Source organism: Bidens hawaiensis, unplaced genomic scaffold (genome assembly GCF_021521415.1).
Source record: "Bidens hawaiensis isolate Kalapana, Puna unplaced genomic scaffold, B.hawaiensis_p1.1 tig00050562_1, whole genome shotgun sequence".
NCBI classification, from domain to species: domain Eukaryota; kingdom Viridiplantae; phylum Streptophyta; class Magnoliopsida; order Asterales; family Asteraceae; genus Bidens; species Bidens hawaiensis.
Window position 1 is genome coordinate 24,710 of NW_027499050.1, and position 12,626 is coordinate 37,335.

The 12,626-nt window shown below is 34.2% G+C and overlaps 2 protein-coding genes across 2 annotated transcripts; one reads left to right on the forward strand and one right to left on the reverse strand.

The window, feature by feature from the left end:
- The first annotated feature begins 1,036 nt into the window (after positions 1 to 1,036).
- On the forward strand, positions 1,037 to 4,825 carry LOC143598592 (uncharacterized). The gene is made up of 15 exons (XM_077076774.1): positions 1,037 to 1,292; positions 1,362 to 1,441; positions 1,516 to 1,616; positions 1,986 to 2,108; positions 2,197 to 2,266; positions 2,877 to 2,963; positions 3,033 to 3,098; positions 3,207 to 3,299; positions 3,378 to 3,434; positions 3,532 to 3,663; positions 3,757 to 3,847; positions 3,921 to 4,009; positions 4,095 to 4,288; positions 4,404 to 4,518; positions 4,587 to 4,825. Exons 1-15 carry the CDS (start codon positions 1,082 to 1,084, stop codon positions 4,596 to 4,598), a joined length of 1,521 nt encoding a protein of 506 aa, XP_076932889.1. The 5' UTR covers positions 1,037 to 1,081; the 3' UTR covers positions 4,599 to 4,825.
- Positions 4,826 to 5,440: 615 nt separating this feature from the next.
- LOC143598593 (uncharacterized) lies at positions 5,441 to 8,444 on the reverse strand. Its single transcript, XM_077076775.1, has 8 exons — positions 8,259 to 8,444; positions 6,757 to 6,881; positions 6,639 to 6,676; positions 6,457 to 6,567; positions 6,298 to 6,377; positions 6,157 to 6,193; positions 5,989 to 6,030; positions 5,441 to 5,811 (listed from the first exon to the last, which is right to left on the reverse strand). Exons 1-8 carry the CDS (start codon positions 8,442 to 8,444, stop codon positions 5,741 to 5,743), a joined length of 690 nt encoding a protein of 229 aa, XP_076932890.1. The 3' UTR covers positions 5,441 to 5,740.
- Positions 8,445 to 12,626: the final 4,182 nt, after the last annotated feature.

The following is a 12,626-nucleotide window of genomic DNA, read 5'->3' on the forward strand; positions in this document are numbered from 1 at the left end:
AACCACAACGTTTGAGTTTTACCACCGCCTGGGTTTGCCAACCAAATAAACATCGTTTAAAATATTTTGTTTTTATTATATGTTAATGTTTTTATATATTAATTTGGCGAATTATTTTTTTTTTTTGTTTAAACGCTCAAATTTTTATCAATAGTTATATTGTAATGAACACAGCCGACACTGACCGAATTCCAGTCGACTCATTGTCGTAATGCTTGGGTTTTACCAATGTCCGTATTTCAAATGCTGGAGTTTTGCCAACTGCCCAAACACGTTGCGCCGGATAGAAAAACTTGTTTGTGTTTAAACTTAAAAGTTTACATCAAATCCTAATAAATTTTATAAAATAATACTAAAAGTTAGTATACAAAAAAAAGTTACCACTTACCATGAAATAATATTAAAAAAGTTAAATAATTATCTGTTGAATAATAATTACAATTTGCAAATAGCAGAGCAGCCCTGATCCCATCGTGCATTCCATTCCATTCCAAGAAAGCAGGCTTCTTCTCTCTCCAACAATCTCCACCAATTTAGGGTTCTTCATCGATCCTAACATTATCCCCAATTTATCCAAAACAGGGTATTATTATTACTTTTTCCTCAATACCCACTTTCTCAAACCACTTCAATTTCCAAAATTTCAATAATTTCTTGATCCAACAATCAAACCCAGGTTCGTTCTTGATTACCCATATCCTTAATTTCATTCTTACATAATAAAGTTGATAACTTTATGATCGTTTGCTGTTGGGTGTCCTTAAAATTAAAAAACCCCCAATTTATTATTTTTTTTCTTGTTTGGTTGATCATTGAATTATTATTATTATTATTAAAATTGTTATGGGTTTTAGTTAAAAATTTGATTTTTAAACTACCCATTTGATTTTGTTGAAATTTGAAAACAGGGGTTTAATTATGGATTGATTAGTTGATTGGATTCTGTAATTGAATATGTATTTTACTAATCATTGATTTAATAATACTGTTACAGTTTATTGTTAGATTTGGATAGAGTTTTTTTTTTATGTTATTAAGTGGTCAAGATTTGTAATTCAACATTTAAAGAACTGGATTCAAGATGAGGAGAGCTTTGGTCAAATCATTCGGGCCGATTCGATCGGCTTTTCAGCATCAAGGGGATAAAGTATTAACCGGGGTCGCAAAAAGATTATTGGTATCGAATTTAAATGATGGGATTTATGATAAATCATCTTATAATAGTTGTAAATGTGGGGGCCCTTTGTTTTCAAGAACTTTATCTTCTGATGCTGCTAATGTAAACTTCAAAGGTTCGATTTTTTTTATTAATTTGTGGTTAAGAGTATATATACTTATGTTGTGTTTAATATTTATAAAAGAAGTGAAAAAAGCGGGACCGCTTGTGGAGTATGAGCGAAGAATAGCGTCTGGTGAACTTGATGATGGCGATAATTCTCAGGTAGTTATCGATTAATACCGGAAGTATAAAGACATGATTTTTTATTTTACTGTTTTCTTATTGTGTGTTTGCAGATTGGCACCTTAAAAGAAATCCAGAGACTGTATGATGAGCTTGTTGAATCAGCCGATGCTTGTCGTTTGGATCGTTATTCTGATCATGGGAAAGCCGGGAGGTAAATATTGTTATTACACTCTGTTTACTTATAATTATGCTGAACTTGTGGTTTTGAAAACTGTAAAAGGGACTGGCATTACTATATCTGAAACTTGTAAATAGTATGCAAGGGTAGTTTAGTAATTTATACTTTAGTTAACGGAAAATTTAATACTCGTTAGTGGAAAGGACGGAAAGTGTGACCAAATATGAACTTCATGCACGTTTATTGTACTTATTGAAGTTAAAGGATACGATATGCATGTAACCCTAAACGTAAAGGACGAAATCTGTAATTCACGTTAAAGTTAAAGTCACAAAGCTTCATTATTTGTTTATTTTACTTGTATTATGCATTTGGTTACTAATGTTTTAAGTTGGATTACAGGAGCCGGTGGTTATGGTCCCGTCTCATGCCACAGTCTTCGGTCTCACCCGTAAAAGGACTCTATCTTTACGGAGGCGTTGGCACCGGAAAAACCATGTTAATGGATTTATTTTATGATCAGTTGTAAGCACTGTAATTTGTTATTTATATACATTTTAAAAAGTCAAGATATTGCTGTTTAGAATCTTGATACATGATTTCAAATTATTAGGCCTTGCAATTGGAGGAAAAAGAGGATTCATTTTCATGACTTTATGCTGACCGTGCATAGTCGGTTGCAAGTAAGTTACTTTCTGTATATTGCATTTCTAACCAGACCCAATATTTGTAAAACTACACCGTGAGTCTAGGTCTGTAAACGAACACTAACGGAGCATGCTTGTTCGTTTAACTTTAACTGAACAAACTAGCGGAATTAAACGAACGGAGTCTTGTTCGTGTCCGTTTGTTAAGAAAATGAATGCATCCGTGCCAGTTCATGAACATAAACAAACGAATCTAAGTGGACATAGATGAACGGACATAGCTGAGCTAAAAATCAGTTAAAAGTAAACTTGAATAACGGTATATTGAGCCTACAAAGTTATTTAAACTAGATAAAACTTTAATGGGCCTAAAAGTCAAAATATATATATCAACAATCATAAATGAACGCAAACGAAAAAGTATAAACGAATTCAAATGAACGTCCCGAACACAGATGAACAAACGAGACGTGTTAACAAAAAGTTTTGTTCATGTTCATTCGTTTATTAAATTAACGAACTTCTCACCGAATGGTTCATTGAATGTTTGGTTTGTTTACAAACGGATGGAGGTGAACTTTTTTGTTAATATTTTTAGAAATGACTTAAATTTTCTTTAATAATATGGTCGTAATTCACAATGCAGAAACACAGAGGTGTGTCTGATCCACTTGAAGTCGTTGCAGGAGAGATATCCGATGAATCCATCTTATTATGCTTAGACGAGTTCATGGTATGATGGAATTTCATAAATTATATGCAACTCTGTGGCCAGGGTTTCGTTGACTTATGTTATTTGTAGGTTAATGATGTAGCCGATGCTTTAATACTAAACCGTTTATTTGGCCATCTTTTTAACAATGGTGCTGTAAGTAACTAACAATTTATACATATTCTTATTTTTTTTGCTTGTGTTCCATTATAAGTTTATAACAAAACTGAACGGTGTATTTTTGTGTTTGTGATGGAAGTATAGATACTTGTTGCTACATCAAATCGTGCTCCCGACAATCTTTATGAAGGTGGATTGCAAAGAGACCTTTTTCTACCATTTATCGCCACCGTTAAGGTAATTTCACTAATTTTGACTTTTTTTATTTTAACCATTTTTCTTGTTAATTATTGTGTTTTTGTTTCACGAGTGCAGGAAAGATGTGTAGTACATGAAATTGGTTCATTAATAGATTACCGGAAGAGGACCTCGGTAAAAATGCAAACTTTTTCACTCTCTTTTTAAAATATTACCTTTTTCAAAATATATGCTTTAACTTAAATCCTGTATTGTTTTACTTTAAACTTAGGCCGAAGAAGGTTTCTACTTTGTAAAGAGCAATTCGTCTGATTTTCTTATGCAAAAGTTTAAAGAATTGGTTGGGGAACAACATACGCCTCAACCCCATGAAGTGGAAGTTGTTATGGGCCGAAAATTACAAGTATGTTCGGTTTCTTATTATTTGAGTTTATGCTATATGAAATGTATATTATTTTTAAGTGACTTTATTTTACTCATTATCTGCAATTGGTAGGTTCCGTTGGGTGCTAATGGATGTGCATATTTCCCTTTTGAAGAACTTTGTGACAAACCTCTTGGTGCTGCTGACTATTTTGGATTATGTAGTAAGTATATCAATTAATTTATGATATTTTTAATTATTATTTTTACATGACATTTAAATAATTTTAATGATAGAGAAATTTCATACCTTGGCTTTGGATGACGTACCAATATTTGGGCTCCACAACAGAACAGCAGCCTATCGATTTGTCACTCTTGTTGATGTTAGTATCTCGTCGATCACTTTTTGTAGTCAAACTTCACAGTGTGCTTACTTGTAATAATAATAACAGAATAATATGCATGCAGGTCATGTATGAGAATAAGGCGAGACTAATGTGTACAGCCGAGGGGACTCCTTTTGAACTTTTTGAAAGAATTGTGACGATTTCTGATGCTCAAAGTAGGGCCCCTAGAACCTCATCAAGGTCAAGAAAAAATGACGATTATGACATTTGTGTTGATAACGAACTTGGGTTTGCAAAAGATCGCACTATTAGCAGGTACGTCTTGTTTTTACTTTCAAGAGCTGGTCTAACAAAACCGATTCCATTTCAAGATTTTAAAGGTTTGACCTTGAAAAGTCAACGTATTTGACATGTTGAAAATAAATAACAGGCTGACAGAAATGAACAGCAGTGAGTATCTTGAGCAACATGCAGAAATGATAGCAGGGAAGGGAGGTCAAAGTCAAAGTCAAAGTCAAAGGGTCAAATACAACAATGATCATGTGGTACAAGCATGAACAAATTAGGTTTTGTTAGATATTTGTTTTATTTCTTACATAAGTTGGTGGATCAGGTAAAACAATGATCACGTGACCACCTTCTTTATATGGAACACATAAGGTTGAAATTGGCGGCAAAGATTTTTGAAGTTCGGATGCATAGATAGATAAGCGCATCAAGCGTTATTGTTGTAATAATATTGTATCTTGCCAACATTCGGTTTTGAAATTAATAGACTAAATCTTCTTTTTTTTTTAACTATCTTGATTACTTGTGAACTGTTACAAAATACAAACTTGAGCACGTTGAACTGGTTTTAGCGAAAGAATGTACCGATCATTAGGCCGAGAATCTATATCTTCGAATCATGAGTGCACAATTATAACCGCCTTCTATGCTGTACAAATTGATGAAAGCTTGTACTAGAGGTGACAAGTATTGTTTTTAAACTAAATAAGCGGGGCGAATAATGAGCTATGGATTTGCTAAAGCATGAGCCAGTTTAATAATTTCAAGTATCAAGTTAAAATTTTAACCATATATATACATACATAATTATAAATGCATACATATATAAAATTACCTGTACTCAAAAGCTTAGCTTGAGCTTTAGATAGAGCTCACATAAATTATACAAGCCAAGCCAAGCTTGAGCTTTCTTAAGTTAAATAAACTGCGCGTGAGATTAGACATGCTCAGGCTTGACTCATTTACACCCATGATGACGATATTTCGAAATGAGTCATATTTTACACTAACCAAATGAGTGGAGGCAAGTTGAGTTGATCATAGCATCATACACTTCTCTACGTTTCTTCTTATGGTCAAAACCCGAAAGATTCTTATGGTCAAAACCCGAAAGAGACCGAGAGTATATATTACATGTATCAGTGTATCATGTATGTATGCATGAGTTGCTGCTGTTGCATCAAGAACAGAAAAGAGAAAATAGCATAAGATTAATGAGCATGACACATTATGAGTGGGTTCCATTAAAAAATGATCAACAAAATCTAGGATCAAAGTGCAATAAAACTGTCATTTTTGAAACAAGACAGCTGCAGAAGTAAAAACTAATAAGCCCAAGAATCAAACTGCTAAGAAGAGTAAGCAGAAAAGCGTTTTTAGGGCCAACATTATGATTCCCATCAAAGTGTGTCATGCATAACATCTCAAATATGCAGAGATTAACCAAAATCTTTTTAACTAGTGGTTCGTAACCATACTCTAGCCTTGTTTTTTCCTCCTTGATGCTATCTCTAAAGCCCATGCTTTACCAATGTCCGTCTGAAACTTGCCTGCAATAATACAATATATGTGGTTAAGAAAGTCAAATATACGAGGATGGATATATAAATAAAGTTTAGCTAGATTTAGAATAATCAACGTGGTATGTTATATATAGAGTTAAATGCAAGTAACCTTCTGTAACATGTGAGATTGTTTTATAACAAAAATGGATCAAATTTCCATACCTGCAGTATACTCAAAAAATTCCTCCAAGTCTTTGTTTTGTTCTGCATATAAAAAACCATTTATCAACTTAGAAAATTATTACAAATAATACACAAATGAATCATTTCCTCAATGTTACATATCAGACTGATATTATTGATTATGGTAATATTTTAAAAACAACTTACCGTTTTCATATTCCAAAGCTTGAAGTATCATCTCAATCTGAATGGATAAAGCACTAACATCAGTTAATACACTACAAAAGAAGTTTTATACAAAAAAATATAAACTTTATATCTTCCATGTTATTAGATATGAACTCATACCTTATCAAAGTCCTTAACTACCTTAGCTTCATTTGTAGAATTTTCTTCATACTCCATCCATAACTCGTGCATCTCATCAGCTGTAATACGCTACAGCAAGTAAGAAATTACCAAAATGCCTATGAAATTGTTATACCAGTAACAAGAGTATTTACGCACCTCGTGGCCCCCCACCTAGAAGTTTACACATATGTTCTATTGCTTCTTTCTCAAGCCGACTTTTTTCCGCCTTTGGGACCCCATCCGAGGGTGTGATGTCACCAACAATTGCTATCCAAAAAACAAATCCAAATACGTTATAAATACTCTATTTGATGATAGTATGCTAAGTTGCTAACTACCTTCTGCAATATCATGCACAATGGCCATTTTTATACACCTGCAAGATGAAACCAACAAGATTAAAATTTAAGCCAAGTAAATAAAGATTAATATGTATTTAACGAGAAAAACAGTAACCTGTCTCGGTTGACTCCAGGAGTGTCATTAGAAATAAGAGCCATCAACCCCATTCTATACATGTGGTCCGCAATAGATTCAGGGCCAGCAATGCCTCTTTTCACCCATCCTGCTCTTTTAGTTGACTGAAATAAATACATCAATAACCACACGTGAAAAAGACCAGCAGAACTAGATAAGTCGAACAATAGGAACTCAAATGGCTTAAAAAATACATAAAAGTCATGATAGGTGTGACACTAGTTATCAGTTATCAATCATTATCAGCTGATTCGGACAATAATTTAACATAAATACAACATATTTCAAACTTTATTGGAGCTGAAATCAATTATGAGAGTGAAAGGCACTCATCCTTGAAAACAACTTCATAATCTGTAGGGATTTATATTTCAATTTCACACAAGCTATATGTAAATCAAGTCTATGATACACAAATGAAAGAAAACACCATCAATATTTTCACTGGTTTATTAGAGTTACTCAATTTGTGCAATCAAGATATCATTTCTGCCACTATCATCACTTGTAAACTTAGGGTTTCTAAGCATCCTAGCTTGTGAATTTAGGGCTTTAATTATAAGTCAAACTCAGACAAACAGGCACACAAATAACTAATAAATAATTATCAAACAACAGTCTTCTTCAACTCATACACAATTCATAGTTATTAAAAGCCCTCGCTTCTTGCGCCTAGGCCCATTTTCATATATGCGCTTTTAGTTCCTAGGCGCTCGCCTTTTAAAGTTGACGACACCTTTATCGGTATTGATGAACGATCAAGAACAATGATCATTTGAACCTTTGCTATTAATTACATTTTGAACTTTTGGTTTTCAAGTTTTGGAATTACATTTGGATCTTGACTCTTTTAGAACTTTTGGTACTATCAAAAAAATTTAAATGTTATATAACAGCTTTTGTTTATTATATGAAGAATAGTAATTTTTTTTCTAATACATAATATATTTAATATTTATATTTAACTGCATTTTTTTTTCTCTTAGGCCCTCACTTTTTTGACGCCTTGCGCCTAGGCCCTAAGCGAGGCCTATGCACCCTGAGTGCGCCTAGCGCCTTTGATAACTATGACACAATTTATCTTTCAATTACTTTACACAAATTTCATCACACACACCACATAAACTAAACATAAGCATAACATACATAACAATACAATCCGAAACCTAAAAAGTAAACATGATTATACATAGTTCGATCCACATACAATTCACATTTGGTTAATCATTAACCACAATGAATGAAAACACCATCAACATTTTCTACTTACTTCATTTAGATTATATACAGCTTTCCGCAATCAATAAATCATTCTAACCACCAATAACCTGTAAACCTAGGGTTTGTAACATGCATGCATCAACCTATTTCACAAATTAGGGCTTCACAATTCCAATTGTATTTACCTACCAATCAATTAACCTAAGAATGCGATCGGAAACCTAAAACGGATAACGCATAGTGTTGAATAATAATAATACCTTAAGGCTATGGCAAAGAGTGAGGAAATCAATGGCGGAGGAAGGCGACGGTGATGATGATGACATTCTGCAAACCCTAGAAGAAGAAGATTTAAATATATTGAGGTGAAATGGAGATGAAGAAGACCGAGGGAATAATGAAGATTTAACGGCAATGGTAGTCAAACTGAAAACCAACCGACTCATCATGTATGTATAACTATAACTTACTAAACTATTTTTTTCCGTTTGGATTATATTTTCCGGTACTGCACCCCTAACAACAAGAGCCCATGTGTGGATAATTAGACATGTGCTTACCCTAGTTAATTTTGCACTAATATCGGAACTAAGACAAAAAATAAAATAAAATAAAAAATTATAAAAATTGGGGTGGATCAATGGCGTGGAGTCGATCAGTAAAACTCGACCGTTATCGATCCCGGACCTTGAATGGGTGAGTCTACGCGAATTTGGTCGGTTTTCATGATGTTCATTACGTTACTAGAACAAAAAAAAAAATCAACATTCACATTACTGGAACTAAAACAAAACGCGGTGACTTTAGGCGATTCGGCCGGTTTCATGCATGGTACCGTAACTAAAACAAAATAATAAAAAAGAACAAAAACAAAATGGACATTCGGTTAGTTCTTGTTACGTTCATTACAAGACAAAACTAAAACAAAACAAACACACACAAAAAAAAACTCACCCAATACGGTGCCGCAAAGTGGCCCAATGGGGGCTTTGCGGCACCAAACTTTCTAATTGTTATATATAATAATAATGACTATTGGTTTTTATTGGTCCCAAGTATTTCATTTTTGCCGGCGCAGGTCCCAACTATCACTTTAACTGCCAACGGTCCCAACTTTCACACATGTGTCTGCCACCAGTCCACGACTAACCGAGTACTAACTCCGTTATGTTTTAGATGACGTGTCCATCCTACGTGTTAAAAAACCTTGACGTGGCTGCATGCGTGTATATTAATAACAAAAAACCCAATTTATATGTGTTGATTGGCAGCCTCACCAAACTCTCCGACCGAGACACCCTCTCCGTCGCCTCAACTGAACTCGAATCCATCGGCTGTCGAGGGCGATGGTGGAGTCGGCCATGGAAGGCGGCGATGGCGTTGACTGTGGAAGGTGGTGAGATCTGGGTTTGGTTTTGATGGTTAGGTCACGGAGCCTGAGGCCGCCGAAGAATGAGAGAGTTGGTGAATTGACGGAATGGATTTGTGGGTATCGAGATTGAAATGTGACCGGATGTTTTTGAAGAGTGGTGGTGGCAGAAGCGACGGTGACAGCAGCGGCAGCGGCGACGGCCATATGGTGAGGGGTGTTTGGGGATGAATAAAATTGAAGTTTGGAAGCATTTTGTAAAGGAGGAGATAATAGGGTGGACACGTAGCTACTGATTCCAGCAGCCGGAGAGCAACGCCGGGAAACGGGGGGCCTGGGACTGGAGACAAAACATAAAAGAGAAAAGGAAATTGGGTTTTTTGTTATTAATATACACGCAGGCAGCCACGTCAAGGTTTTTTAACACGTAGGATGGACACGTCATCTAAAACATAACGGAGTTAGTACTCGGTTAGTCGTGGACTGGTGGCAGACACATGTGTGAAAGTTGGGACCGTTGGCAGTTAAAGTGATAGTTGGGACCAGCGCCGGCAAAAATGAAATACTTGGGACCAATAAAAACCAATAGTCCTAATAATAATAATGAATATGTTTGATTAGCGTGAATAATTGAATGTATTTTGTGGGCTTGTCAAATAATATATTCGAGTTATTCTAATTATGTATTATCAATCAACTATGCGTCACACTAATTCACATGTTATACTCTTGCGGTTAACTGATAATTGTTGCCATCCTCATGAATTTCATCAACACGTCATTTTATATGAACGAGACGGATGGTCTGGATTATGTTTATATGATACCCAATCATCCGAGCCATTGATTTAGCTTGATCAAGTGTACAAATCACTTTCTAGTTATACTTTTATAGGATAAAAACAACTTGTATTTGATCCTCATTCATATATCAGGTTTGATGTTGATAAATGGGTCCAGATAATTAGACGAATATCACCTAATTAGCCGATAAATTCACATTTTGAAATTACCGGCTACGTTGTATTTTTTTTTTAATTCTTGCTACAAGCCAAAACCACATAAAATTCTTCTTGTTGTTTATCTCGTTGAAAAGCTGAATAGCAACCAACGATTATAATCCCCAAGTGCCAACCAAAATGTTGTGACGGTTCTCTAAATATAAAAATGAGACTTTGGTCTTATTATGCTACGTTGTTTTCATAACACATCTACATTTTCGTTCCATTAAATTATACGGTTGAACTTTTAACATAAATGAATTGCAATGCAAAGGTAATTTAATCAGTCATGATTAGTAAGAGATATTCAGACTCTTATATTATGAATCTAAAACCTTCGCCATTGATGAAAGGTTGCCCAAGATTTAGTTCAATAAACAAATAGGGGAACAAGGACACTCAAAATTTATCTTAAAATCAAGTCTAGAACCTAGGTCAAAATTTATCATCATCACTTATTAGAAAATTAGGTCATGTGGTATACTCTAGCCCCAACATAGGTTAAAATGACATGACACTTTAAAGATTGATTAAACCACTCTCCACTTGTGTTAAATTTGTTACAAAGGGGTCCTGGATTATGCTTTTAACGGGTTAAAAGGCGAAGAATAATATATTAAATTAACAATTAATAGAAATGAGATAAAGTTAAAATAATTAAACCATTTCATTTAGGTGAGATGGAGTGAAAGAGAGAAAAATAAGTGATGTTAAGCTTATCTGAAGTTAAGATGGGGTAAATTATACCCCATGGCCTTATAACTAATTTCATTTAGGTTGATTAATACAAGCCAGTGTTTTAAAAACCGGTTCAAACCGGTCGGTTGAACCGGATTTCGCACAGTAGGCCGGTATTTTTGACTAGTTTGTTTGAACATCGTACCGGCGGTTTTTGTCTAAAATACCGGTTTTTACCGGCAAACCGGTTTTAAGCCCGAGAATTTTTTGATATTTACGGCTTATATTTTTTCAAAATTACTTTTAATCCAACAATTAACATTCGAACGTGTAAACTTTATAATTATTGTTTTTTAAATTGAGTGTTTTTGCATTACTTTTTTAATATGAATTAACTTTAAGATTATTTTTTGTTATAGAAATCATATAGTTTTTGGTTATTTTTGGATTGAAGTTACATTTATAGGAAATTATAAGGTAAACTATTCAACCGGTTGAACCTCCTGGTACAACCGGTTTCTATTTAGATACGCTCAAATGACCCCTCCTCACAATGAGAATGTATATAACCCTATTCCGGTTTTTTAATCTAATCCGATACAAGTAAAATACCGGTTTTTAAAACATTGATACAAGCAATACTTATCCGATGCTTAATTTACAAATAGGGAAAATTACCAAAATGATCATTGTTGACGTACAAATTACCAATTAAATTGACCAGCTGCATAAATTTGCCGGCTATTGGGGTAAATTTGTTTGGTCAAAGACTCAAATTAATGCTTATTTTAGTATGTGACTTGAACATCATGTTGGTCCTCTTAAGTAACATAATAAAAATTCATCTTGTAAAGTTGTAAGAAAATATGTCGTTTTTTTTTATTTTTTTTGTAAGAAAGAAAACGGAAACAATGGCATTGTTGACTTGCATTTAGTTTGACTCACAAATTAAGTATGAAGCTTTATCTCATGTTTATTGTGCAGTTACTTTTTGTAAACTCATTTTGGCATGGCTAAACCAATTTTGATCTAACTGTGGATTCTTGTTAATTGATGTTATTATATATTGTGGAGGTAGGTTACTAAACCCCAGGTATGACTAGAGGTGTACAAAAAACCCGGTTTCAAAACCGAACCGGGTTGACTCAAACCGGCCCCTAAACCGACCCAACCCACAGGTTTGGGTGTCGGTTCTCATTTTTTGCTTAACAAACCGGGTTAAAAACCGGGTTGAAACCGTTCCAAAGAGGTTCAAACAGGTCCTATGCGTATATGTTTTTTATTGTGGTCAGATGGATGCTGCATGCTTCTTTGCCTCTTTGGGCTTCACCAAATCCAATTGTCCAAAAGTAGATAACATTTAAAATAACTTTACTAGAAGCTTAAACCATGAAAGCATGCATACAGTGTAACAAATAGGTAGGTAAGGAACTACTAAGACAATTCACAATAGTATTCATAATTAGCATACATGCAGATGCAACGGTAATGCTACCGTTTTTCGAAAGTTTTTTTTTTACCGTTAAATACTTGAAACTAGTATTTAAGAGACACAACACTCTTTATTCATAAGTCACAAA